Consider the following 26,620-nt stretch of genomic DNA (forward strand, 5'->3'; position numbering starts at 1 on the left):
CATGTTCGTGCGCCGCGGACTGTCCGGCGCCTCCTGCATAAGCCTCCTCTCAAGTCTGCCACGGAGAACCTATTGTCTCCGTTACCGTGTCCTTAATACGGCATGAGCCTCTGTCGCTCGGTCAAGAGCTCCTCGCCCGCGTCCTGAAGCCTCGCAGGCGCAACCTCACCGCCCTCGTCCTCGTCATCCTCCATGTCGGAGAAGACCGCGCCGTCGAGGAAGGGGTCCACCTCGACACGCACGCGGAGACCCTTCTCCAGCAGGAGATGATGGAAGTCGCGCAGCTCGCGCGAGCGGAAGACGGAGCGGAGAGAGGGAGAGAAGGGGCGAAGGTAGAATTCTGCACGCGTCACCTTCGTCAGCGCCACTCCTGCACACGGTCGAGCGAGGCGCACCTTTGCACCAAGGGCACTCTCGTATGGCGCGGTAGATGAGTGACTTGGCGCGGCCGAGCTCCTTGTTGCGGATCTCGAAGTCGATGTAGAGCGTCCAGACCGACGGCGCCGAACGGGTCCTGGCAAGCAGCTAAAAGAGTCAGCGCTACGCCGACTATGCTGTAGGCAGGTGTGCGCACTTCGGATGGTCGAGTGCACGATCGAACAGGTTGCGAGCCGCCCAGACGTTGGTGAAGCGGGCGTCGCGGTGCATTTCGGCGTAGATCGCAAAGAGCCAGCCCTCGCTCGTCGCCGCGCTCTCCTTGAGAACCGACTCCTCCATGACGCGGCGGAAGTGGTTCTCGATCTTCATGCGGACTGCGGAAGCGTGCAATTGAGTCAGCTCGGTTGTGGAGAAGACAGTTGATTCGACGTACGCTCATTGAAGTAGAATAGGCTGAGGAAGAGCGAGTTGTTCTTGTATTCCTTGAGTGCGCGCTCAAGCAACTCGCGCAGCTGGCCCGGCTTGTACCCGTGACCGCCCTGCGAGTGACGGTACAGGAGCTTGGTGTAGAGCATGAGCACCTCCTCGTGCTCGGCAGAGCCGGAAGTTCCAGCCACATCGAGGCGGAAAAGATGCCGCTCGAGCACCTCGACGGCGCTCGCAAGCCCGAGCGTGACGTACTGCAGCAGGGCGAAGGAGTAGGCGAGGTGGTTGCGGTTGCGAACGATAGCTTGTGTCGCCTTCGGCTGAAAAGCGGCCTCGAGCTCGCGTGTGTAGTGCTGGCGTGCGCGGAGAAGTTGCGGACCGGACGGTCGGGCGTTGTCATCGGCGGTGGCTAGTGCAGCTGCAGAGATCCAGGGTCAGGCGAGTCTCTACAGCCCCCTAGTGCGGCTCGACATACCGAGGTCGACCGGATCGAGGCTCGCAGCAGCCGTGAGCACCTTGAGCGCAATGTTGAGCCGCCCTTCCTCCCACTCCATCTCGGCCCAAGCGCGCCACAGCAGCGGCCCGTCGATCTGATCCTGCGGCGCGAAGGAGCGGTACATCGAGAGCGCCGTGCAGTAGACTTGGCGCGCCTCCGCCGATTTGGCCCGCTGACGCTCGATGCGCGCGTAGCCGTCCCACAAAGCGAGATCTTGCCTGCGGTCGCGGAGGACTTGCTTGGCGAGCTTGACAGCGCTGTGGTGGAGCCTGGGTCAGCAAGTCGTGCATGTAGGACGCAAGGCGATGAAAGCACCTTTTCGGCCCTTGAACGGCCTCGAGCGAGAAGGCGCCCAGTGTGAGAAAGGTGTCGGGCAGGGCTTGACGCAAGAGCGAGAGGGCGTTCCTGCGTTCCCAAAGTGTCAGCCTCCTGATGCGGCAGACGAGTCAAAATGAGCTTTACTTGGTAAGCTCGACGTCGACATCCTGCAGATCCTCCTTCTGCAACGCCCTGAACCATCCCGGCCGTCCACCCGCGAAGAGCGCGTCCACCGTCGCCGGCATAGCCTTGAACGGCGTGCCCCAAGGCTCTGTCAGCGCACTGCGCCGCTCCGGCTCCATCGGCTCGCCGCCAACGACGCCGTACGGTCGCGACGCCTCGACGACGGGAGGCAAGAAACGCTCGACGAGGTGCGGCCGCTCGACGAGCTCCGAGTGAATGAACGGGTCCGTCGTGAACGGTGTTGACGTCGGTACGTCGGGCGGGACGAATGGCAGGCCGAGGAAGGTGAGAAACGCGTATGCGAGCTGTTGCTTCGAGTCGGCCGAGTCGAGGGCGAAGAGGAATGGGCGGAGGTCGTCAAAGAGTACGACGCGATATGGATCGTCCGATTCGTCTATGCCTGGATCGAGTGTGCGAGCGGGACGGTGTGCGTTCGCGGCGAGGCGCTCGGCCTGCGCCCAGCGCTCATGCGGCCGCATGTCGGCCGTCTCGCTGAGTGCGTTCGACGCTGGCTCAGCTACCGGCTCTGGCGGCAAGTCGTCAACCGTTGTGCTGCTCCAACCCTTTGCCCCGGCCTCGCCGATGCGCGGCGCTTCGCTGTCCCAGAAGGACTCGAAAGCACTGAAGAGGCGCTCCCGCCACGGCATGATGCGCTCGTGCTGCAGGCGCTCCATGTCGCGCGGACGGAAGAGGTTGAGTTCGACGAGACCTTGAAAGGTGGCGAGCGCGCGCTCGGAGAAGCCTGCGAACGTCGGACATGAGCAAGGCTGCTGCAAACTAAAGTCACTGAAGACAGTGTCGCACAGGCTTGTCGAAGCATGAGACAGTAGCGGAGGAACAGATAGATCGCGTTCCCCTCCAGCATTTCGCGGGCTGTGGGAACAAGAAGGAACGGCAGGCGGAAGTAAGTGTCAGCTTTGCCTTACGTCCGACGCAACCCAGAAAACGCACCTGACGATCTCTCTTCTCGCTCCATCGCGTCGACCAGGACCTCGAACGACTCCTCGAAGACAGCGACGAGATCCTTGACAGCGAACGTCGCCCACGTCGTCTGCCGCCACGAGACGTACTCGATCCACAAGCCCGTCAAGTCGGGATGCTCGCGCAGCGCGTCCTTCCAGCGCTGCAGCACACGCTTCGGGTCCTCGACTTCGGCAGCCGCTTCGAGTTGCTTGAGGAGGAGACGTTCCGAGCTGGCATTGGCGGGCACGGCGAGCGCGCGCGCGAGGATGCTCAGCTTGATCTCGCTCGTGCTGGCGCGCTCGGCTTTGCTCAGTGCGCGCTTGGCCGCGGCGGACGAGGAGCCGCCCGCGAAGGACGACTGGGCGATTTCGTCCTGCAGAGCGACAAACTCGAGCCACAGCTCGACGTCGGTCGGTTTGTCGCGCAGGGCGCGGTCGAGCTCGACGTTGCGTCTCTTGAGGTAGTCGCTTTGCGACTCGCCGCCGCTGATGCCGAGACCGGAGAAGATGTCGCCCTCATCCTCGGACGACGATTCTGCGAGGTCGGACGGCTTGATGAGGCCCGCGACCGAGCGGTAGTCGGTGCCCTCCTCGTGCTCGAGTTTGTTGATCTTCTCGGCTGTGGTTCGCTCTCTGTCGAACGCAACAAATTCGGCGTCGCCTTCGGGAAAAAGAGGTTCGGGAGCTGCTGGACCTGCGACGGGCTCGCCCAGCGCCTGCGGATTCTGGCGAGGCTGCAGAATGAGTCGCTTGGTACTCTTGTCGGTGAGGTGGCGCAGCGAAGACGAGTCGGTATAGCGCGGCGTCTACGGAACGAAGGCCGTCAGTCTCTGCATCGAGGTAGTCACAGAAGTCAGAGACCTGCCTTGAAGCGATTCAGAGGGGCAACTTCGACGCCTCGACCAGTGTGAGCTGTCTCCTTGGTGATGCGCAGACCCTCGTTGAGCCCGACAATCCGTCCTGCGCCGAATCTGCGATACCTCGGGACGTCGCCGCGATGCAGTCCGCCGTATCGCAAGTTGTTCTCGTCTCCTCGTCGCGACTCGTAGAAGAGCGGCTTGTCGGACGAAGGGGCGGTGTCTGCAGAGGTGCTGGCGCGTGGGAGAGAAGGGACGTCGTCTTCTCGAGGCGCCTGCACCAGCTGGTACGGCTTTGAGCGCTGCGGAAATGATATTTGTGAGCTGTCGCATGACGAACCGAGTCTCGCGTGACGTACGGCTGGCCCATAGTCGCTGTCGCGTTCCGTCTCGCGCTCCTTGTCCCGCCGGGACCTCCTGCTCGACCGCTCGTCCTCCTTGCGGCGGTGATCCTTGTCCCGCTCGCGCTCCTTGTCCCGGGAGGAGCGGTGCCGCCGTTCGCTGTCCCTGTCTCGGTCCCGGTCACCTTCGCGCTCGCGCTCCTTGCCCTTCCTGCTGCGCCTGCGCGCCTCATCATCGTCGCCCGACTCGTTGCGGCGCGAGCTGCGGTGCTCGCGCTTGCTCGAGCGGTCGCGCGCACGGCTCGGGCCGAGTCCGAGGTCGGTGCCGAGCTCGTCGAGGAACTCTGCGGCGCGGGGGCGCTTTGCAGGCGGCGGCGACGAGGTGCGGCGAGGTGGGGAGGGGAATGAGGCGAAGGTCGGCGGCGGTGGACGGGGCTTGGGCGGGTCTGGGAAGGACGAGAACGAAGGTGGCGGTCCTGCCATTCCCTCTGCAGCCCCACACACTTTCGCGGTATTTCGGCAAAAGGTCAACCTCGAGGAAAGAGCAAGCGATCGAAGCGACTCTGCCTCGCAACGAACGCCTCTGCCAGCTGAGCAGGATGGCCAGTGCAAGTCTTGACAGGCACGCTCGCACTGCGCTCGTGCAGTACCCGCCTTCGCAGCGCTACGTCGTCGACTCGCTCCGCACCGCCTTCTCGCGGCAACTGCCTGGGTGGAGGCTTTGCACCAGCGCAGCAGAGCTTGCAGACGGACAGAAAGTGGACCTGCAGTGGTCTGACTACGACGCACTCGACTGGGACTTCGCACAGGACGAGCACACGATCCTCAACTCGTTCTGCATCCGCAAAGGGTCCGTCTTCCCGATTACTTCGACCAGTTCGAGGCTGACAGACGCGCTCGATAGACTCATTCGCAAGTCCAACCTCGCACATACCATCGCCCTGTACCTTTCGAAGAATCCCGACTCATCCCTCCGCCGCGCATCGCCAAAGACATTCCACTTCTCCTGCTCCTTTGCCGACGAGCTCGACGAGCTTCTCATGGACGACCTGTACGAGGTCGATCAGTCCTTCGTCGAGGCCGACGCCGGCGGAGAGAGCAAGTGGTGGATCCTCAAAGCGGCGCTCGCCGACAAGGGCAACGGGATCCGTCTCTTCAACTCGCGCGAGATGCTCGAAGAGATCTTCCAGGAGTTCGAGCCCGAGAGCGACGACGAGGAGGAGGAGGAAGAGGAGAAGGAGGAGGACGAGGCACGGCCAGCAGCGTCCCGCGCAGCGCTGTTCGGCGCAGATACTCGGGTTGATGCGACGCAGCTGCGAGAATGGGTTATTCAGGTTCGCTTTCTCTTACAGCTGGCTCCTCACTCCGTCTCACATGACCCACGCTCGCAGGAATACGTCTCGTCGCCACTCCTCCTCGATCCAGCACCCGACTCAAACACCCACGGCACCAAATTCCACCTCCGCGTCTACGTTCTCGCCGTTGGCGGACTCGCCGTCTACGTCCACCACCCGTACCTCGCCCTCTTCGCCTCGTCCCCGTATCAGCCGCCGGCAGCTTCAGCAAGCGAGAGCGGCGAGTTCGACCTCTCGGCGCACCTCACCAACACGTGCCTGCAGACGAGCGTGCTGGGCGAGGAGGCGCCCACGGTGTCGGTCAGTACGCTGCAGAGCATGGCGGACAAGATCATTCTCGGCGGCCCGCACGAGGGCGAGCAGCTCGGCGAGGAGCGCATCTCGCGCATCGAGGAGGGCGTGCGAGAAGCCGTTGCCGAGGTCTTCAAGGCGGCAGTCGGGGCTGGGTCTTCTTTCCAGGTGCGCGCACAACTTGACAGAGCCTTGCGAGGATTTGTTGCTGACCATGCGTGAACAGGCTCTGCCCAACGCTTTCGAAATCTTCGGCCTCGACTTCCTCGTCGACAGCTCCTTCCAGGTTTCGCTTCTAGAGGTCAATGCTGTGCGTCGCGTGCAACCTGACAGATCAGTGAGCCCGAGGCTAACTCAACTACTTGAAGTGCCCCGACTTCGCACAGACAGGCGCCGAGCTCCAGGGCATCATCGACCACCTGTTCGCCTGCACGATCGACACGGCCGTCAAGCCCTTCTTTGCGCGGCAAGACGCCAGAGCTGGAGGCCGAGGAGACAAAGAGGACAAGCTTGTAGACACGTTTGAGCGGCTAGACGTAGGCGGGAGCAAGGGGCTCAAGGAGGTCCTGCGGGTCGAAATCAGCCGAGCGTGGTGAGGTCTTGCGACCCACCGCGCGCCTTTCCCGCACTTTCGAGACACGCTGGTGGCCGTCGCTGTCATTAGGCCCATACATACTGTGGGTGTTGACCTCGTCGGGTTCTCCGGCGCATCGCGGCCTTCTCAAACACGCGGCCGTTTGCCACTGACGCTACGGCAAGGTTCGCCCGACTGCCCGAGACCGCGTGCTCCTGATGTCGACTGTGCACTCGGAGTCACCGTGTTGCACCGCCTCGCTCGGTGCCAAAGAAACGCCTCTTTCGTGTGCTTCTTTCTCTTCTTGTCACTCGCTCTCGCATTCTCGCTCCACCATGAAATTTGCCGCTCTTGCTGTCTTCTCGCTCGCTTCCATCGCTGCTGCTGCGCCCGCCAAGAGGCAGCAGGAGGTCGAGAACGTGCCCGCCTACATCGGCACGCTCGTCGCGCCGTCGGCCGGATTCTCCGCTGCGCTCGGCGGGTCCTTTGAGCTCGCGTAGAACACCAGCGTGCATCTGGTCACAGCGTCGACGACACGAGTGCTTCATGCTGACATTGGCCGGAGAGCAGCACGAATATCAGCCGCATTACGGCGCGTCGATCCGCTCTGTCGACATTGGCATCCAGGGACCCGCGCCCATCATTCCCGTCGACAACTCGTTCCAGCCGTACGGGATCCAGGAGATCAAGACGGGGTTGCCGACGGACGGGCCGGGCGCCTGGGTGAACGAGACGATCACGGTGCCGTCGCAGATCAACAAGGCCGGACAGTATTGTGCGCTGATCTCCGCTCCAAGGGGTTGCTTCCGCTGGCTACTGATACTTTTCCGTGCAGTCTTGATCATCCAGGAGCACCAGACGTCCGTGTACGACTCGGAGCAGCCACTCTGGCGCGTCCAGTCGTACAACGTCTCGTTCGAGATTACCGAAGCCTCGTCGTAAACCTTCCACGCACACCCCTTTTGTACAAATGCCTCGCACAGACATTCGCGCCCTCTCTTGGTCTGATCAAGACAATGCAGTACCTCACGAGAACAGGTGCGAGAATCAGAGAAGAGTTCGATTCAAGGGTCTGTATCGAACACCGCCTACAACGCCGGTCTTTCGGCCCACGAGGGGACGGCCGGCGCCGCCAGACTGGCTAGTAAGGCACAATACGAGGCGTTCGCCAGGCGCCCTCGACCCGGAAAGATCGTGGGCGCCCGTCGGGTCTGGCCCCCCTTTCCCGCTGCCTGCGCCCACGTGAGGACACTCCTCCCGTGAAGGAGGAGGCTCGGGGACGGGTAGCATTGATAAAGGGGCGGTGGTGCAAAGGAGGGAAGAGCAGGAAAGATGTGAGGGATGGGAGGAAGCAAGTCAGCTGCGGGAGGGCGAGGTCAGCGCTGCTTCGCGGTGGCTTGGCTATACTCGAGACGTACCAAGAGAGCTACTAGACGCGGCCTGGAGCACATGCCAGCAGGAGAGGACGGCAGTTGCGTGCAAAGTTTCGCGCGGTCGCGCAGAAGGCTGAGCGAGCGATGAGTCTATGCCGAGACCCCTGGAGCCCTGCAGTGAATGCACACAGGATACGACATGGTGCAGATGGTGCACGGCGAGTTGGGAGCGAAGTTGACGAGAGCAAGCCGATGGACGCTCGCCGGCGCGCAGGCAGCGGAGTGCGCCGCTCGAGGGGAGGCGCGCGAGCTGGCAAGTGACGGCCGCGATCAGCAGCGACCTCGCAGGCTCACACTCGCCGCTCAGTGCACGCCAGAGATGCTCGCAAGCTACATTGCTCCCGCCATCACGGGCAGGTACGACTTCACCGCCGTGCCCGTCGCCCTCCCCGCGCCCCTCGTCCGCGCACTCCTCCCCACCGCCGACGACGAGTGGGGCTTCCTCGCGCCCGACGACGCTCGCACCGCCTCGCTCAGCGTACCCGACGCCGGACCGGGCAAGAGCTGGATCGTGCTCGAGGCCGGCAAGCAGATTCATACGGGCATGAGCTACGTGCCATTCGGACGGTCGACCTTCTTCGTGCGCATCGTCCCCTTCCTTCTGCTCGATCAAGGTGCCAGACTGAGACAAGCACCGCGAGCAGGAAGCAAAGGTTGAGGTGCCCTTCCTGCGGCACCCGGCGACCCAGTCGGCCGTCCCCATCACGCACAAGTCGTCGATGCTCTTCTCGTCGCGCCTCATGTCCTTCTCGGCCGCGCACCTCACCGGACTGCGCTCCCACCGCGTCGTCTGCGTCGAGGACGACGCGCAAGGCTCGTTCGAGGCGATGGACTGGCTCAAGGTTGTCGAGGACGGCGAGGTGCAGGTGCCCGACCAGGACAAGTGGGACGAGGCGCTCCTGCGGCAGGTCCTGACCGGGTACTGGGTCGGCGAGAACACGGGCGACGCCGCCACAAAGGTGAGATACAGCGGCCATGACCTAGACCCGCGTGCACTGGATTGACGAAACTCGCATCCGCAGTTCATCATGTCGTCCCTCTCCCCAGCTCGCCCGCGGCCCCAGCTCCGCATCCGCCTTAACCTCGCTGCCGTGACAGAGCTGCCCGTGGAGGTGCTCCAGAGGCTGGCAGTAGGCTCGGGCCTCGCAGTGGAAGAGAACGGGTGGATCGAGGTCAGCGGTGCCGGGTACGCGCTGAGCGAGTCGACCCACCTCGAGGTCACGTCCCTCTCATCCTTGTAAATGTCTAGGAGTGTCTCTTCTGCCTCTCTCTGCCCTGTATCCGTAGCTTCCTTCTATCGTTCTTGTTGATGCCCCTCTAGCAATGCACGTTTCACCTTACAATGCCACACGATCAAGCGTCACTGACCGCTGGCTGACCTCTACCCCGGCTCCCTCGAGCTCTGTGTAGGTTATCCGTGCGTCCGCAAGCCGCCGCTCGAGCCGCCCTGTCACGGCCTCGGCGACCGTCTCGCGGGAATGAGCGCCTGCGGCGAGGGTTGCCGGGAAGGAGAAGGCGAGGAGGGCTTGTCTGTCGCAAGGTGGAGCGTCAGCAGACCATACATACCGCATTGAACAAAAGTCGGCTCACCTTGCGCCATCGGAGACCAGCGCGGCTTCGATGAGGACCAGCTCGACACCGCCGAGGCAGTTTGTCCCGTCGCTTGAAGCCTCCAGACTGTACGTCACTTCGTACTCGAGCAAAAAGCCGACCAGACCGACGAGGTCGTATGGCCGATCTGGATAGGGAAGGGCGAGCAGGAGGAAAGGCGAGGCGTCCACATGAGACGTGATTTGCGACGCCAACATGGTGAAAAAGGCAGGCGGTGCTGGAAGCTGGCGATCGAGGCGTCAGAAGTGCAAGAAATCGACAGTCAGGGATCGCGGGCACGCACAAGGCTAGGCACTGCCTTTCCAACTTCAACCACGATGACCTTCTCGGCCAGACGCTCGGCAAGACGGACACGGTGGCAGATCAAGGTCTGACCAGAGTCGGGCTCGTACAGTACGAGCAGATCTTTGTGATGGGTCTGCGAGCATTCTGCGGAGTTAGTCGGCTGGTTGCAGTTGACGGAAGCGAATCCGAATAAACAGCGTGCGTACCCGCAAATCTCGAGCAAGGGTCTCTGCCTCTTCTCGAGACAGCACACACGAGTCAACAAGCATCGCTGCCCTGCCAGAAGACATCAGAGGAAAGCCCCACGACGAAGCAGCGGAAAGGAACGAACCGCAGTCCGATCCAGACGAGCGTCAAGTCCTGAGCGAGCGCGCGCAGCGCTGCGTGCTGGCGCGCCGGGCGTCGCAGGCTAGCTTGGAGCAGTTTGAAGATGTTTTGCGCTAGCTCCGACAGGGCGGGAAGCCCTTGCACGGGAGGAGTCGCCATGGTGATCTCGACTCGGGTGGCCGGCAGCTCCTGAATATCGGTCCTCGGCCGAGCTGAGCAAACTCTTCACACGTAAATCGCGCTGGAGTGGCTCAGGACCTCCGCACTGGCCCCGACGGCGTTGCGACGGAACGACTTGTAAAGCGAAACCGAAGTGGGCGTGGTCGCGGATGCAGACGCGGAGTTTTGAACCCGTCGACAGTCCCAAGACTGGCCTTACAGATACGTCGTCGCAAATAGCGAGCGGAATGAGGCGCTTTGTCGGTGGACAAGCCGGAAAGTCGGGGGTTGTGCACCGCCTTCATGCGCTGATGTCGCCAAGTTTGCTCGAACGCCTGCGAAAGGGCGGCAGGTTTGCAGTGGGGACCGTGCAAGTACGTGCACGTCTCCGAATGGTCCGCCGGAGCGGTCGATCGCTCACCTTCACTTCATCACCTTCTCCAGGTTCTCTGCGCCGTACACCTCTTCAACGAGCATGTGGCCGAGATTCGACCCGTGTGTACTCTCATAAGCTATCCAGCAATTGGTTCAGCTGACCACTTGAGCCGCAGTGCACGGGAGCCTCCATGTATCCGACCCTCTCCCACGCCGGCACCTTCGTCCTCCACTCCCGACTCGCGCTGCGCTTCTCGCCGCTCGAGCGCGGCAACCTCGTCACTGCCGGATCTCCTTTTGACCCCGCACATCAGATCCTGAAGCGCGTCATTGGGTTGCCGGGAGACACGGTCTGCGTCGACCCGACGGGCGAGCGGAAGGAGCTCAAGAACGAATGGTGCACCGTCCCACGAGGCCACGTATGGTGCGACTGTCCCCTTGCTGCCTCGAGATTGCCATAGGCAGACGAATTTGACCTCGTTCTGGACTATGCGCTCAGGCTTGCCGGCGACAACACCAGCAACTCGACCGATTCGCGAGATTACGGTCCCGTGCCCATCTCGCTGATACGAGGAAAGGTTGTTGCGAGGGTGAGCCCACCATTCATTGTGAAACTCTGCCTCAGGCCGCAGGGTGAGGCCTCCGAACACTCGCTCACGCTCTGCCTCTTGCTTGCCGCAGGTCTGGCCCGACCCTGGCTGGCTCAACGCGCGCTTCCACAAGGTCGAGAGAGTCTAGACAAGCAGTGTCGCATTGCAGTACGTCTTGCGCGCGAATCGTCGATTTCAGAAGCTTGCTCACTTTCGGTTCTCTCACAGTTCGCAGAGCCGTGTTTGTTGTACCTGATACTAGCATGACCTGTCGTGAACTACAAGATTGTCCTGCGCAGAAATACGAAGAGCACATAAGAGAGAGAGCCAAGGAAGGAAGAAATAGCTTAGACGGGGAGGGATCGGCTACGAGTTCGCGCTGATCCACGCCTGGCTCTTTGCGACGAGATAGAGCGAGTTCTCGGCGGTCCAGAACAACCGCTCCGTCGCCGACTTGGGCGTCCACGCGCGCTGGTCCCGCAAGACGACGGCCTGCTGTGCGGCCTGATACCGTCCGACCGTGTCGAACAACTCGCGGCTGAGGCATGCCTCGTGCACAGCGTCGACGTCCTCGGCAAGCGCGGCGAGCGTGCGCTGCGTCGCCGTCGTGGCCGCAATTGACGAGCGGCGTGTCCGGTTGCGCAGGAGATGCGATGCTGACGAGCCGGACGTCGAGGCCGACAGAGGCGACGAGACGGACGAAGAGGGGACGAGCGTGCCCGAAATGGTCGAAATGATGCGCTTCGTCTCTTGGAGAAGCCGCACTGCCTGTGCGTCGTTGCGTCGCGTCATAAGGAGGAGGGCGCGCGACAGCATGTCGCTCACGAGGAGCTCCATGCGGCGACGGACGATCTCGGGTGCAGACGGCGGCGCAGCCTGTCGCGAGTTGGACGAGGGCGCGTTGATCGTGATCGTGAGAAGACAAGGCGACTGCGTCAAGCGAGAGATGCTCTTGCCAGCGGCCGGGTCGCGGTAGGCGGCATTGACCTGTGCGCTCAATCAGTCAGCTTCGATTCGAGCTTAGAGGCCACGAGCTTGACGCGCTTCAAAGACGGGCGCCTCGTCCGGCATCGAGTCATACAAGTCGTCCTCGTACAAATTGGACGGCCCAACTTCGTTCATCGACGGGTTGAATCCCTGCGACCTGAAGAAGGCATCCGTCGCCGAGCTGAAGTCGCTCGAGCCGCCCGTCGCGCCGTCGCTGCCATCGCGCAGACCCGTCGTACGCGGTCCATGGCCCTCGAAGCCGGAGAGCGAGAGCTCGACCTCGACGATGAGGTCCTTGCGCTCGCCATAGCGCAGCTCCCCGATCTCGACATCCACGTCCGTGCCCGTCTTGGCGACGATGGCGCCCGGCGTGCCCGAGACTTTGCGGATGCGGAACCATCGCTGTTCGGGGACTTTGATGTGCAGCCGAACATTGGTCGCAGCGATCGAAAGGATGCCGCCGACGCAGCCGGCGAGTGCATCTCGCAGGTCGTCTGAAGATGATTGAGCAAATAAGCGATAGCGAAACTAACTCGCCACTATACGAGACGTACAGAAGTCCTTGACGAAGGTGTACGAGCCGGCCGAGTGGTTCGAGAGAAGCCACAAGCTCGCCGGGTCGTGTGAGCGGCCCCACCCGATAGCGTGAATCGGAACGCTGCGCATAGATACGCGTGAGTTTCGTGTCGGAAGTGTGACCAGACGAAGAACGCACTTGGCGGCTTCGGCTCGTGCCATGACTAGGTCCATCTGCTGCTTCTGCGCCCCGTCTCGCCCGTCGTTCAGCAAGATCATGCCAGTCAACGCAGACTTGACCTGTTGTCCGAGAACGTGAGCGATAGTTCAAGGATGACGGGACGAGACAGTCCGCACCTTCCGCTGCAGAACGATGTCAAGCGCCAGGTTGCATGCCGTGACGACGTTGACGCGGTCCTCTTTGTGCTCGATCATGCTCGTCAGGTCGTCCATCTCGCACCCGAGCTCCTGCACGACCTTCTCGAGTCGGCGCTTGCCCTCGGGCTTGCCCACCGCGATGAAGGGCGTCTTGCGCAGGACCGCGCGCGACCCTTCGCCGCTCGAGTAGGTGACGACGCTGAGGCGCGTGCGCGGGCCGACGTGCTGCACGATGAAGTCGAGCGCAGACTTGAGGATGTCCGTCTTGAGCGCGCCGGAGCCGGGCGGCGGGACAGAGAGGATGAGCATGAGGTCGAGCGGGGTGAACGCTCGCGCAGCGTCGTGCGCGGAGTAGAAGGGCGAGGAAGGGATTGAGCCGTGGCGCGGATAGGTCGTTGAACCGTACGGAGGCGACTGCGCCGACGACGACGCGTACCCAGGCGCGTTCATCTCGGCGAACCGGCCAAACTCGTCCGCGCCGCTCTCGTCCTCCTCATGGATGACGGACGCTGTTGGACCCATGCTCGTCGACGTCGAGCGTGTGTACCCGGAGAAGGCCGTGATGCGCGACTGATCGCTGCTCGAGATGTCGCTCGTTCGGTCGCGCGGAAGAGCCGCGGAGGCGCGAGTCTCGGGAAAGCCGCTGGCAGGCGAGGCGTGCTGCTCTAGGAGCTGCTCGACCTGTGACTTCCACACCTCGAGGCTCGTGCGCTCCTTGAAGAGCATGACAAACTCGGCGACCGAGTCGTCGTTCATCAGGATCGTGAGCGACAGCTCGTCGTCGCGTGACGTGTCGGCAACCGAGCGGATGTGGCGGACGTAGACGCGTCCCTTGAGCCGGAGCTTGTCGGCACCGCCCTCGCTGCTCGACGGAGAGACGGCGCTGAGGACCTTGCCGAGGCCTCGTCGGCGGTCGTCCGAGACGCACAAGATTGCCTCCTCGAACAGGTACACGGTGAACTCGCGCGTGGCCGTGTCCTTTCGCACGTTAATTGTGTCGTACAGCTTGAGCTGACCGAACTCCTCGGGCGAGTGGCCCTTCCAGTCGGCCATGCGCGCCTGAAGATCCTGCACGACATGCGCGAACGGGTTCGTCGCGCCAGTCGCGCCGTGCACGTACGAAGAGTAGACGCTCGATGCGGGGGATGACGAACGAGGGTGAGAGCGAACCGAGGGTGTCGAGCTGTGCCCGAGCGGCAGAGGCGGAGGAGGGGTGCCGCGAGCGTGGTGGTCGAGCGGAGGGAGGACAGCGTGCAAGTCGGCGAATCGGGGCGGAGGAGGGTAGCGGGACGGCACCTCGATGCTGACCATGCACGTGAGGTGCTGCTTCTTGTCGCGCTCGTAGCTGCGCTCGACGGAGGAATGTTCTGCTCGCACCGTCACAATCGGCTTGACAATGTCGACAGGTGCGGGAGGCAAGCCAGAGGCTCCTCGAGAGCCGCTACCCGTCGAACCTCCGTCTGGCCCCCAGGTGCCGCCGCTCCCTCTCCGCGTCGAACCGTTCGACGTGAGCGTGCTGCCGGTGCTGGTACTCGCGCGAATGCCACCGCCGAAATGCGGGCTGAAGGGGGGTCCGACGGGTAGCTGGACGAGCTCGTCATCTTGCGAGCTGATGGTGGGCTCGTCGTCGTCGTACAGCGTGCCCTTGGTCTGGGACCGCATCTTGAAGGACGGCGGAGGATCGGAAGCGGAAGGAAGGCCGCTCAGCTTGGCGAACTCTGCAGCGCGAACCAGGTCAGCACGATCAAAGTATTCGAGAGGGATCGCACGCACTGTTGGCCTTGCCGGGCAAGTCGCTCGGATCGCCAATCTTCATGTCGCGCCTGCACACGCCACAGAGCCCAAGGCTCCCGCCCGACTTGGTCTTTGCCCGCCTGACATCGCCATACACCGCTTCGAAGCATGAGTGGTCTGCAGAGAGCGGCCCTCGGATGTCAGTGCGAGCCGGAGGAAAAGCCGAAAGCGCGCTAGCGAGCGGAAGAGACGCACGAAGGCGGTGCCCGCAAACGGGGACGACATGCGGCTTCTCGCCTGCGAGTCGGAGAGAGAGCAATCCAAGGCAGATCGGGCACGTCTCCTCCTCGTTGTTGGCGTCGGAAACGGCGGCGGGCATGAGCGCGGTGGCGGACGCGGTGCGGGTGTGCGCGGCGCGCTTGGGCGAGGGCGGCGGGGTGGCGAGGAGCGGCTGCTGATCTGAGCGCTGGCGAGTCGAGGTCGAGCGCAGCGAGTTGGAGCGAGCGTGCGACGACGAGGACGAGGGGGAGCGGGCAGAACGGAGGGGCGGGTGGTGCGCGGGCGCGTGCGCGCGATCGCTCGGCGGGACCGCAAACGGCAGCGGTGCACTCTGGCTCAGCGATGGTCCGGTCGCGGCGAAGGAGAAGCCGGCCGACGTCGACGACGAGGACGAGGCACGAGGCGACGATGCCGAAGAGCCTTGCGAGTTGGACGGCGTGAGGGGCCACGACGTCGGTGGACTCGCCGGCGCACGGTGCGAATGGATCAGCGCGAACCCCATCGAGAGCGCGGTCTGTGCGGGCGGACGCAGACAGACGGAAACGAGCGCGTGAAGGGGGCTCGAGCGGGTCGAAGAAGCTCCGAGCGCAGATTCGAGCAGTGACGGGCTTTGCTGCTGCAGAGCGAAGAGTCGGTGAGTCTGGCAGCCTGCTACACCGGGGACAAGGCCGTAGAAAGGAGGACAAACGCACGCACGAGGCTCTCGAGGGGAAGATGCGCGTGCTCTCAGGAAAGAAGGCTCCGGTCGCCGCGCACTACCAGAGGCTAGCGCGCACCAAGCAGGACCAGGTAGCAGCAGGACCAAGTAGAGCCGTTGCACCAGCACGAAGCTGCCGCGTCAGCAGCGACACAATCGCCTCAGCACCCCGCAACGAAGCTCGACAACAAAGGGAGGCCGTTCCTCGCGTGCCGGCGCGGAGTGAGCCGGGCATCCTTTGTTCTGCCGAACCGTAGAACGCCTTCCTCATCATGTGCGGAGCGGCTGTCCGAGGACCCTGACCTGCAGGAGGGAGAGCGTCCTTTGCCGACGCGGGTCGAAGCGGTCACCATCTCGCTGTCGGCCGACATGGATGGCAAGCTAACGTTGGCGACTACTTTGCTTTCTCTTTCCAGCAACGACTCTTCGGTTTCCGCTCTCGAGCCTGAACCGAGCGACCAGGAGGAAAGGAAGGGAAAGCCATGCGAGAGTTGCGCGACGAGCCAGTATACACAGGCGAACGCTTATGCGAAGGGTGGAGGGATATCGCGTGTACCAGTTGAACGAGCAAAGAAGTATGCAAGGAGGACGAGGGGAAGGGGGCAAGTACAGCACGAGGAGGAAGACGAGACCGACTATCGACGAAGCGACCCAGCGCGCACCCGACAAAAGGCGCTCAGGCAGGCAAGAAGGCCTCGGCCGGGATCGTGCCCGCCTGCTGTAGCGCCTGGAACTGCGCGAGCGCCTGGTGCGGGTCCCAGTTGTTTTGCGCGAGGCACAGGTGCGCAAACGCGTACGTGAGGCGCGTGACCTGCTGCAGCTGCAGGACGAGAGACTGCTGCTCGTCCGTCTGTAGCTCCCCACATCGTCAGTAGAGCGTTGGCCAAGGGGGACAAGCGCGACGCACGATGCCCTCCGCCCGTTCTTGCGGTACCGGCTGTCCTCCTGCCGCCGCCGGGTCTGCTACTGCTGCTGCTGCTGGCGCCGCCGCCGCGTCCTTGGGCGGTCGCGGCACCTTCGGCTTGGAGAAGGCGAGGTCGGAGTAGCCGCGCAGGGCAAACGTATCGGAGAGGATGATGCAGGGCCAGCCGGCAACTTGTGCGCTGCGTGATCGTCAAGCTGGTCAGCACGCGGACAATTGTGTAGGTGACTGAAGGCGAACGTACGCCGAGCCGGGAGGTGCAGGAGCCAGAATGAATGTGCGGTCGAATGAGCGGACGCCTTTGCTCGGAACTGCGCGCGCGCGGAATCTGCTGAGTCAGCAACAGGCCATTTCGACCAGCGGCGGACACAGGTCAGTCTCGCAGACGCACACTCGGTGAACTCGCCGTGGACGCTCGCAAAGATGACCGTCTCAGCCTCGGCGCCGGGCTGCGTGGGCGCGAGCAGGCCGGGCATGGTCCACGAGTCCCAGACAAACTTGGTCGAGTCCTCGAGCGGGTGCTTGGTCTTGGGCAGCGAGACGATCGATGTGACGACGTCCGAGGGCGTCACCTTGAGCGTGGCGACGCGCTTGTCTGCGAGATGGGGCAGGCGTCGAGGAGCGTGAGACGATGCACAGAGCCATTCTCCGCGTGACGAGTGAGCCCATGCGTACCGGGGTTCTTGGCGCGGAGCAAGTTGCGACTCCCCTCAGGCCCGAGATACGGCTTCCAGTCGAGCTTGTGCTGATGCGGGAAGCGGCGGTCGCCCTTCGTACCGACCTTCTTGGCGCGTGCGCGGATTGGATTGGTCGTGTCGGCGAAGAAGGAGAAGGTACAGATGGGCGCGTAGGCCGAGAGGAGGGAGGGACGGTCGTCGTCGAAAGCGGCGAAGAACCTGCACAATGGAGCGCGATGAGTCGAGAACACCGCAAGAGTAGGATGAGCACGCGCACTTGGCGAAGAACGAGCCGACAAAGTCTCGTGCGCCATCGCTCTCGAAGAACCCGCCCGTCATCTCGACAGGGAACACGACCGGTTCGCGCTTCGGCGCCTTGGCCTTCTCGCTCTTGACACGTGACGAGAGACCAGGACCTTCGCCCGTTGCGCGCTCCTGCCCGACGGTGAAGGCTATTGAGGGGTCGAGGGGCTTCTGGTCGAGAGTGCGGAGGGTGGCGAAGCGGCGAGCCATTTCCCTACGGACCAAGATGGATCAGCGACTTGTGACAGTCGAGTTCGAGGGCTAGACGACATACTTGGCGTAGGTGTCGACCTGGCCTCCCGAAGCGGTGACGGGGTTTCCCGTGAGGACGAGCTCCTTGAGTTTCGGCCAGCCCTTGGGCTGCTTGTCCTTGCGCTCCTTGCCGACCAACGGGCTGAACGGATCGAGGTCGCCGAAGCGTCGCAGGTTGTTGTTGGCGAAGGAAACGTTCTCGATATGCGGCAGGTTGGTGGTGAGGAAGAAGGGCGAGAGCGGGAGAACAGACGTCAAGCCGTTGTTGGCGAGCGAGAGCGAGACGACCTGAGCGAGACGACCGGTGCCGTCGCGACGTCGGGGCGAGAGAAGGTGTGAGTGCGGTAGACGGTGTCTGCGTACTAGCAAGCGCTACTCACGTCAGGGAAGAGCTCCCTCGAGAGCTTCCAGATGGCAGCAGCCATGTTGGTGGGTGCACCGGGCTGTCCGGGTGCCGAGAGCTTGTGCTCCTTGAGGATGGGGTCGTCGGCCATGTTTTCGAGGTTGAGCATGCGGTCGGGCTGGGAGTAGCGAGAGAGGAGGAAGAGGCGGAGGGTGTCGATGGTGGATTGCGAAGGCGGGTCGGAGCTCTTGCCCGCGCGACTCGAGGTCGGCGCAGAGGATGCACGTCCGTTCTTGTCGCTGATGAGGGCGGGCGAGTTCCTCCCGCCGCGTGTTGGCTGTGTGCAGCGCGAAGCAAGTCAGCACCGCCCCCGATTCTCGCGACTTCGTCACCACGGTGCCGCGCAGTCCGCAGCCTTGCGCAGGCTAAGATGGCCCAGTAGACGGCTCGCGCAGCCTTCTCCGGCGTGCAGAGCCGCGGAAGAGGGACGTACGCGGTCACCCATGGGTCCACTCCTCGCCTGCCTGCCCCTCCTCCGCGCTGCGCCCGCATCGTTCCCGTCCGACATGCCGACGTCCTCGTCCATGTGCGCACTCCCTGCGCCCCTCGCCGCCTTGCCTCCTGCCCGGCCGCCGCGCTGAGTGCGGCCAGCGGGTCCTGCGGATCCGCTGCCGCTGGCCTGGTTCGAGCCGCTGTTGCTGCCCTGGCGCGGGAGCGCCTTGGCGAGGAGAGCAGCTGCGGCGGGCGTGGCCATTGCTCGCGGCTGTTGTGCGCGGTGAAAAGCGGAACGGACGGGGGCGGTGAAGGAGAGAAAGGGAGGTCGTGGGAGACGGAGGAAGAGGCGAGGTGTGCCTGTGATTGGGCTGCAGGCGCTGTGCAAGTGTGCTCGTGGCGCTCGCTCGGTCTGCAAGCTCGCCCAGGCGCAGTCGAGGAAGCGAAGCGGTCGAGCTGGTTCGAACCGCGCCGCCTCGCCCGCGACCAAGTCATTTCGGCACCCAGCAAAGTCACGCCAGGAAGCCGCGCTAGAAGATGATCCAGCTGTCTGGCAGTACCATAGAGCGCTTCGTAGTATCCTCTGCCCGCTAGCGGAAATGATCTCGCCCTGGTCGCCGCATCCAGCAGAAAGGGACTGAAGCTCGCCCGCAGAGCCTGTCCTGCTGTGTTACAGTCTCACAAGAGCCGTTAAGGCATCAGGGCTCTCCCAGGACGCGCGACGACGGTGGCATCGCCTCGTCCGGCGGTTGCGTTCGCGGTTGACCGTCGTCTGCACCGGCGCTCTCGCTCGAGCGAGCTTGCTGCAGCTCGTGGAGCTTGTGTTGCTCGCTATAGTCTCTGCAGAGGCACCTGGCAGCGCCTTCCGCGGAAAGCTCGCCCTCCTTCCTCCGCTCGCCGCATCGGTCAACATCCGCTCGACTCGGCGCAATGTCGTCGTCCATCTCGGTTGCAGGCGCGTTTAAGCTCGATCAGTGTCCCGTGCACACCGTGTGCTAACCTGCACTCGCTCGTCAAACAGTCCGCGTGCGCCCCTTCTCGGACAAGGAGTGCCTCCTGCTCAACTCGCAGTACGATGCCGGCCCAACCCTCTTCAGCGCAGACGGCACCGCGTCGACCTCGAGTGCACCAGTCTACTCGACGCCGCAGCCCGCGCGCGGTGGCCCGGGCTCTTTGCGCAAGATCGTCAAGCCCCTCGACGACCGTATCCTCGTCTTCGACCCGCCAGAGACCAACGTCGTCGCTTCGTTCGCCAAGTCGAACCTGCCGCTGCAGGGTAAGAAGACCAAGGACATCCGCTTCTGCTTCGACCGCGTCTTTGACGAGGACTGCGGGCAAGAGGAGGTCTACGACGGGAGCGCAAAGGAGCTTGTGGGCCATGTCATGGACGGCTTTCACTCGACCGTGTTCGCATATGGCGTACGTCTTCTGTCTTGCTGAAGAGTGCGGTCCATGCGCTGACCCGGCTTGAGCAGGCCACGGGATGCGGCAAGACGCACACCATCTCTGGCTCGCCGACTCAACCCGGCATCGTGTTCCTCATCATGAAGGATCTTTTCGCACGCATCGCCTCGCGCTCCGACGAGATCGACTTTTCGCTCAACGTCTCGTACCTCGAGATCTACAACGAAACGATCAAGGACCTCCTCGCGCCCGAGAGCGGCGTCCTCCAGCTCCGCGACAACTCGGACGGGACCGCCACGCCTGCCGGGCTCAGCTCGAAGGAGCCCGCGAACGCGCACGACGTCGTCGAGTGGATCACGCTCGGCAACACGAACCGCTCGGTCAACGCGACGGAGGCCAACGCCACCTCGTCCCGCTCTCATGCCGTCCTGCGCGTGACCGTCACGCAAAAGCCGAAAGCCGGCGGTTTGACCGACACGTCGACGTCGGCGTGTCTGTCGGTGATCGACCTCGCCGGGTCGGAGCGTGCGAGCGTGACCAAGAACCGCGGCGAGCGGCTCAACGAGGGCGCCAACATCAACCGCTCGCTGCTCGCGCTCGGCAACTGCATCAACGCGCTGTGCGATCCTCGCAAGCGCGGACACGTCCCCTACCGCGACTCGAAGCTCACGCGGTTGCTCAAGCAGTCGCTCGGCGGCAACTGCAAGACGGTCATGATTGTCTGCGTCAGCCCGTCGAGCGCGCACTACGACGAGACGCACAACACGCTCCAGTACGCCAACCGCGCCAAGGAGATCAAGACCAAGGCAATCCGCAACGTCATCTCGGTTGACCGCCACGTCGCGCAGTACTGTCAGCAGATCATGGAGCAGGCGCAGGTCATCGACCGCCTCCGCCGCGAGCTCGACGAGGCCAAGTCAGCCGCGGCGTCGAGCGACACCGTCGCCGACGAGCGCGCCGTGCAAGGCGCACTGCGGCAGGTCCACACCGCGTGGGAGGCCGGCAAGGCCAAGCGTGTCGCAGCAGCACGCGCCGAGGCCGAGCAAGACGGCGTTGACGCCGTCGTCCGCGTGCTCCAGCAGTGGCAGCTGTCGGCCTTTTCCGGCGCCGACGCTGTCGCTGCATCAACCGTTGCGGACCTCAAGGGGGACTGTCAGACGCTTGTCGCCGACCTCGTTGCGCGGTCCTCCACCCTCCGCTCCGAAGCCGCCCAGGGAGACTCGGCCATGGACGGCTTTGCGCGCTCCGTCATCGGCGCCAAGTCGTCCCTCATCCGCGAGCGCGCGTCCGCGCTGCCGCTCTTCTCCGCCGAACTCAAGCTGCTCGACTCGCGCGTTGAGACCGCCGCAGCGGAGGGGCGCACAGCGGGAGCGCGGCTGGCGATGCAGACCAGTGCAGCCGCGGCTCGCCGCATGTTTGACGCGCGGTCGCATGTTCTCGCAGCGCTCACGTCGGCCGGGCGGGACGCTGCGCCCGCCCTCGAGCACCTCGCTTCCGCGCTCGACTCGGCGACGAGCAACGCTCTCGCTTCGCTCGCGGGCGAGCCTAGCTCCGGCGCGTTGCCGCATTTCGCTGCCGCCGCGGGGATCAAGCGCGACCAGGGTGCCCGCTCGCCCTTCTCGGCGCCGGGCGTCGAGGCGCCGTCGCAGGCGGGCAAGGTCCCTCGCTCCGCTCTCACTGGCGTCGGGTCGGCGCCGACGGGCTTGTACGCGCCATACCAGCCTTCGCCGATGCGCGCACGCCGCAGCCCCGTTCGCTCCGTTTCGGCGAGCGCGGCGGTTGGCGCCGGCGCAGCGAGGAAGGCTGGTAGCCCGAGCATTGCGGCTGTGAGGAAGGGGAAGGGAGTGCAGTGGGCTGACGACGTTGGCGAGGACCTCGAAGCCATCAAGTTCAACTCGCCCGTGCCGTCGAGCGCGTCCAACTCGTCGCTGTCGACGCCTGTCAGCACCGGCGCAGACGACTTCCCGTCCATCGCCGTTTCTAGCCCGAAGCAGCCGTCGTCGCAGTCGTGGACGGTCGCGTCGACCTTCGCCAGCCACAGCGATGCGACCAAGGCGGCCGAGCTGATGGCATCGAAGGCTCGCGCGCACCGTCCCGCTGCGCAGCGCCTGCCCATGCTCCCCTCCGTGTCCGAGTCGCCTGCACCGTTCTCCTTCCTGAGCGAAGGCGATGTCTCCCTGATCCCCTCCTCGCCATTCCCGACGCGCTCGCCCTTCCACGATCTCGCCAACTCGTCTCGCACCGAAACCTCGTTCTCCATGGCCCCCGGCTCGTCTGGCCTCATCGCGCCTCTCGTCCCGTCCAAGCCGCTCTCCGCCTCCGCTACTTCGTCCACCTCGACGAGCGCATCCTCCCGCGCGCCTCCCACTCCGACCTTCAAGGCCCGCCGCAACTCGCACATCGGCCCTCTCCGTTCCGAAAAGGGCACGCGCCGCAGCTCGCTCGGCCCGCGCCCGCGCCCGTCGCTCGCACTCGCGACGGCACCCTCAGCCGGCGACACCTCGCTCTCTTCGGCGCCAGCCTCGCGCCGCGCAGTCCGCATCCCCGGCACTGGCGGCTCGCTGAGCGTGCCTGGCGCAGCAGCGATGCACCCGCCGCCGAGCGCGCGCAAGTCGCCTCGCAAGGTCTCGCGGCCCTCCCTCGCGCCTTCGTCGCGGCGCCTGTCGACGCTGCCCTCGTCGCTCTCGAACGGCCCGTCAGGATCGGCCGCGGCGCTTGCGGGCATGCAGCCGACTGCGCCGGCGCGGTACTCGTTCGGGCAGAAGAGCGCGGCACGCATCGCTGCGCGCAAGGAAGCTCGCCTGTCTGGCGGCAGCGGCGGGAATTACAGCGGCAACAGCAGCTCGCTGCTTGCTGGTGGGCTCGCAGCCGTCAAGAAGGAGCTTCCGCCCGCAGGAGCATCGCATGTCTGGCGTTGAGTTCTCTTGGCCCCATCCTCCTCGGCCACGTTCGTTTCGTTCCCTTCGACTTTCTAGACGTCCTCCCTCGCCGTCCCTCTTTCCCTCCTTGTTCGTGTCCCTGGCTCATTTTGCCTTTGCGCGTGCTTGCGCCGTTTTCTCACCATGTCTATGCCTCGCATATCCCTCGCAACTTGAACTCTCTTTCGCATCGAAGCACTACTGGAGAAGGGCAACAGCATCCATTACGTAAGGCCTGACATAAGGCGAGAAGCACCGAATAAACCAAAGAGGGAAGAGAGGGAGAGCTACGGGGGGCGCTGAACGCGAGACCTTTTTTGCGTGGGTGTATATACGCAAACTGGACCGGACGGCGCGGTGACTAGTTGGCGTCCAGCCTCAGCTTGCCGTCCTCGGCCTTCTCAACCTGCTCCAGCGACTGCTCGTCGGTGAGACGCACGGTCTGGAGGAAGCACGCTGCGATGAGACCGCAAGCGGCGAGCACGGTACCAACAATCGAGAGGACGTGCTGTGGCCGAGTACTGCATCAGGTACATGTTCCGTTGGGAAAGAGGGGAACAGACAAACCTGCGTCTCGCCCTGCGCCCGCGACATGGCGTCACGGACCTCGGTGCCCGGCGCGTAGGTCGCAAGCAAGCCGAGAGGGTTGGCGTACGCCTGCGCCGCCAGCGTCTGGTTCGCGATGTAGTTGTTCATGCGCTGCGGGACCATGTTGGACCAGATGCCACCGCCAATCGCAGAGCCGACGCCTTGCGCGAGGTAGAAGACGGTGAGATACCCGGCCGTGATGGCGGCAAGGTGCTCGTGCTTCGTGACCGACTGGATCGCAGCCTGGACGGGGAAGGAGATGGCGCCAGAGCCGAGACCGCGAACGATTTGAACCGCGATGAGGTCGCCGAGAGAAGCGTTGGCCGTGCGGTAGCGGATCATGAGACCGAAAGCGAGAACCTGCGAAGCAAAGAGGCGTCAGCCTGCAAGCCTTATTGATGACCGAGGATGCTCACCTCGATGCAGAAGCCGCAGAGGATGACGGGCTTGAGGTAACGGATGTACCGGATGGCGACACCGACGCAGAAGGCGGTCAAGGTGCTGGTGAAGCCCGTGATGTTGCCGATGCGCGTCGCACTGAGCGTGGTCTGGTCCTGCGCGACCTGGAGGTAGGTGCGGCTGCAGCAATGCGACCGAGTCAGTTGAGAAGGTCGCAAAGTCGGCACACGCGATAGCGACCTAGAAGGCGCAATCGTAGCACAAAGCGGCCGTGGAGACTCACAAGTACGAGCCGATGACACCGCCGGCGCATGGGTGGAGGAGGGCGATGAAGAAGCAAACGAGAACTTCATGCGGGACAAGCCAGTCAGCTCTCCTGATCAAGTTTTGACACGCTGTGTAAACGTAGTGCAGCAGGAAGAGAGAATGGCGCACCGGTGCGGTTGCGAATAAGGTCGAAGGGAATCAAAGGGTGGCGCGCGCCGAACTTCTCCCAAGCGACGAAGGCGAAGACGAGAATGCCGCCCACCGTGAGGAGGGCAATGCAGTGCGCTGCGCGTGATGCTCGTCAGCCTCGTGCAGGTCGAACAAGCAAGGCGCGGCTATAAAAGACGATGGCACATGCCACGTACCGTCGCTCCAGTGCGAGCCCTTGCCGTTCGCAATCGTAATGATGACGAGGAGCATGCCCCAGCCAGCAACAAAGAGGAGAAGGCCGATGACGTCGAGCTGCCAGAAGGCAGAGACGGTCTTCTGCCAAAGTGTGCGCTGGTCGCCGCCGGCGGGCCTTGCCAGCTTGGCCTGTGCCTGCGCCTTGGTCTGACGCATGCCGATGCCCAGGGTGAGCATGATGGGCGTCGCCAGGACCGGCACGAGTATCGTGAACATGCCTAAGCAGCGGCGAAGGAAGGGGGCCGAGCGGAAGAGACGAGAGGACGGAGTGGGAATCAACGCTTTGGCCCTCGTCATTCTTTGGAGGTTGAGAGAACGTACCAATGCCCCACCGCCACTTGGTACCGTTGGCGTACGAGGCACCGAGAAAGGACTGCGTGATGTTGCCGGAGACCCAGACATTGATGGTCTGCAAGGGCGCCCAAAACGGCCGGTGAGCGCATGCACAACAAGCACACGTTGACAGAAACAGTCTAGCGAGAGACGGCAGACGCACACCGGGGATGGACGGGAAGATCGACCACATGACACGGTTGCGGGTGGACGAGATGTCGGAGATGATGATGTTCTGCAGCAGGAACAGACCCGTGATGCCAAGGACGTTGATGGACGAGCCGGCAGCGTAGGCATAGACGGACTGGGCCGAAGCGACGACGATGTAGCCGAGTGCATAGAGGAACAGGCAGACGGAATAGGCCTCGAGACGACCGAAGGTGTTCGAGATCATCGCGATGGGCGGCTGCGAAACAGCCTGGAAGACCGACTTGATGGACGAGATGGTCGTGAGGGTCGAGTGCGCCGCAAACGAGACGGAGGTCGCAGCTTGCAGATACGTTCCGTTGGTGTACTGGTCGAGACTCATCACATATGCGAGCTGGTGTAATTCCGTGAGTCTTCAGGCAAGCAACGATGGCTTCGGAATGACTGACCAGGGCGAAGCCACCATAGAGCAGGATGCGATACTTGGTCGACAAGCGCGATTGCAGCGCCTCCATCTGCACGACTCCGCGACTCTTCTCCGTCACGAGTGCGACATCGCTCGAGTCGGCAAAGGCGGCATTGCTGTTCGTCGTCGCCGCCGCCTTGTTGCTGCGGTCCTGTGACGAGTACGAAGAGCCTGTCTCGGCCTTCTCCTCATCGCGAGAGGGCGAGCGGTTGAGCGGAGACGGCGTGCTCATGTCGGGCGGAGCGATGGGGACAGGAAGAGAGAGAGAGGAGAGGGCAGCCACCCGATCTGATTGTGCGCCAGCGCGAGAAAAAAAGGGGTTGGCCCCTTGCGCAAGCAGTTAGCGTTGGCTGGAGGAGACTAGCGTGATCGGCGCAATGTGGCCCCTCACGACTCTCGCGTCGAAGCTCGCAAAAAGTCGCCGACCCGGACACGCGATGCGGCTTGGAGCCTGGGGTTGCGCGGCTGCGCGGTGAAAAAGCATTCCGGCACTGCGACGACCGGGGGCAGCCGGGGGGCCAAGCATCAATCTGATCAGAAATATCAGCTCGGTGGCGACACTTGGGAGGCCGATCAGTCAGTGCGCGCCACCTGGCAGGCTTTCGCCCATCTCGGTGGCTCCCGCCGGCACCGTCCTCGCGAGCTTGCCCGCGCTCCTGCCTCCGCCTGTTTCCCAACGCTTGGACGCCCGGCCAGGCGTACAAGGACCCGCGCGCGCGACAGTATAGTGACTTTTGCTCAGCACGCGCATGCCTCGAGCCAGCCTCACGTCAAGTGAGCAATGAGCATTCCCCATGCGCGGCCGAGACGAGTGCCGAGGAGGAGGAGCGAGCAGGCACGTGACCGTGGCCTGACCAAGAGCAACGTGTCCAAGTAGCGAGAGAGCTCAGGAGGATGACAGGCAAGCGCAGCGAGGTGCAAGAAGGAGGGAAAGGAGCTTCTGCTGGCAGAATGCCGGCCCAGACGCCGCCTCGTCCGGTTTGCGTCCGGTGGATGGGCGTGCTCCGCCGCTCGCGGGAGCCAGCTCGTGACCCCCTGTGTCCTGGCTGCAATCTTCTCCAGCTCCAGGTGTGTGGTGCTCCACGTCCGGCGCCTCTTCGTCCTCGCTCGCGAGTTCGCAAATTAGCCGACAAAGGGATGCCGCATTCTGAG

General features: G+C 63.7%; 9 protein-coding genes across 9 annotated transcripts; 5 read left to right on the forward strand and 4 right to left on the reverse strand.

Annotated features, from left to right (window-relative positions):
- Positions 1-92: 92 nt before the first annotated feature.
- Positions 93-4,444, reverse strand: JCM10292_004519 (uncharacterized protein; the record flags this gene model as incomplete). The annotated part of the gene is made up of 11 exons (XM_076645854.1): positions 93-340; positions 396-514; positions 575-752; positions 812-1,222; positions 1,280-1,557; positions 1,616-1,705; positions 1,763-2,543; positions 2,606-2,674; positions 2,753-3,569; positions 3,629-3,922; positions 3,980-4,444. The coding sequence occupies 11 exons, from the start codon at positions 4,442-4,444 to the stop codon at positions 93-95; spliced, it is 3,750 nt and encodes a 1,249-aa protein (XP_076508724.1).
- Positions 4,445-4,560: 116 nt separating this feature from the next.
- On the forward strand, positions 4,561-6,203 carry JCM10292_004520 (uncharacterized protein; the record flags this gene model as incomplete). The annotated part of the gene is made up of 5 exons (XM_076645855.1): positions 4,561-4,811; positions 4,866-5,295; positions 5,353-5,775; positions 5,834-5,917; positions 5,976-6,203. 5 exons carry the CDS (start codon positions 4,561-4,563, stop codon positions 6,201-6,203), a joined length of 1,416 nt encoding a protein of 471 aa, XP_076508725.1.
- Positions 6,204-6,516: 313 nt separating this feature from the next.
- On the forward strand, positions 6,517-7,123 carry JCM10292_004521 (uncharacterized protein; the record flags this gene model as incomplete). Its single annotated transcript, XM_076645856.1, has 3 exons — positions 6,517-6,600; positions 6,752-6,956; positions 7,017-7,123. 3 exons carry the CDS (start codon positions 6,517-6,519, stop codon positions 7,121-7,123), a joined length of 396 nt encoding a protein of 131 aa, XP_076508726.1.
- Positions 7,124-7,933: 810 nt separating this feature from the next.
- JCM10292_004522 (uncharacterized protein) lies at positions 7,934-8,855 on the forward strand (the record flags this gene model as incomplete). The annotated part of the gene is made up of 3 exons (XM_076645857.1): positions 7,934-8,194; positions 8,259-8,573; positions 8,637-8,855. 3 exons carry the CDS (start codon positions 7,934-7,936, stop codon positions 8,853-8,855), a joined length of 795 nt encoding a protein of 264 aa, XP_076508727.1.
- A 1,452-nt stretch (positions 8,856-10,307) lies between these two features.
- On the forward strand, positions 10,308-11,109 carry IMP1 (endopeptidase catalytic subunit IMP1; the record flags this gene model as incomplete). Its single annotated transcript, XM_076645858.1, has 5 exons — positions 10,308-10,370; positions 10,441-10,491; positions 10,548-10,795; positions 10,871-10,961; positions 11,053-11,109. The coding sequence occupies 5 exons, from the start codon at positions 10,308-10,310 to the stop codon at positions 11,107-11,109; spliced, it is 510 nt and encodes a 169-aa protein (XP_076508728.1).
- Positions 11,110-11,327: 218 nt separating this feature from the next.
- Positions 11,328-15,357, reverse strand: JCM10292_004524 (VWA and PH domain-containing RING finger protein; the record flags this gene model as incomplete). The annotated part of the gene is made up of 7 exons (XM_076645859.1): positions 11,328-11,948; positions 12,006-12,442; positions 12,503-12,606; positions 12,664-12,764; positions 12,822-14,560; positions 14,616-14,753; positions 14,832-15,357. 7 exons carry the CDS (start codon positions 15,355-15,357, stop codon positions 11,328-11,330), a joined length of 3,666 nt encoding a protein of 1,221 aa, XP_076508729.1.
- Positions 15,358-16,228: 871 nt separating this feature from the next.
- Positions 16,229-18,803, reverse strand: JCM10292_004525 (uncharacterized protein; the record flags this gene model as incomplete). Its single annotated transcript, XM_076645860.1, has 9 exons — positions 16,229-16,402; positions 16,460-16,655; positions 16,719-16,785; positions 16,866-17,069; positions 17,150-17,370; positions 17,429-17,668; positions 17,729-17,994; positions 18,087-18,386; positions 18,543-18,803. 9 exons carry the CDS (start codon positions 18,801-18,803, stop codon positions 16,229-16,231), a joined length of 1,929 nt encoding a protein of 642 aa, XP_076508730.1.
- Positions 18,804-19,471: 668 nt separating this feature from the next.
- On the forward strand, positions 19,472-22,863 carry JCM10292_004526 (uncharacterized protein; the record flags this gene model as incomplete). Its single annotated transcript, XM_076645861.1, has 3 exons — positions 19,472-19,496; positions 19,563-19,960; positions 20,017-22,863. 3 exons carry the CDS (start codon positions 19,472-19,474, stop codon positions 22,861-22,863), a joined length of 3,270 nt encoding a protein of 1,089 aa, XP_076508731.1.
- A 361-nt stretch (positions 22,864-23,224) lies between these two features.
- On the reverse strand, positions 23,225-25,700 carry JCM10292_004527 (uncharacterized protein; the record flags this gene model as incomplete). The annotated part of the gene is made up of 9 exons (XM_076645862.1): positions 23,225-23,371; positions 23,431-23,811; positions 23,868-24,030; positions 24,134-24,197; positions 24,286-24,402; positions 24,483-24,740; positions 24,844-24,931; positions 25,019-25,396; positions 25,452-25,700. 9 exons carry the CDS (start codon positions 25,698-25,700, stop codon positions 23,225-23,227), a joined length of 1,845 nt encoding a protein of 614 aa, XP_076508732.1.
- Positions 25,701-26,620: the final 920 nt, after the last annotated feature.

This window comes from Rhodotorula paludigena (assembly GCF_050403205.1).
Source record: "Rhodotorula paludigena JCM10292 DNA, Rt_paludigena_JCM10292v1_ctg2, whole genome shotgun sequence".
In the NCBI taxonomy this organism is placed as follows: domain Eukaryota; kingdom Fungi; phylum Basidiomycota; class Microbotryomycetes; order Sporidiobolales; family Sporidiobolaceae; genus Rhodotorula; species Rhodotorula paludigena.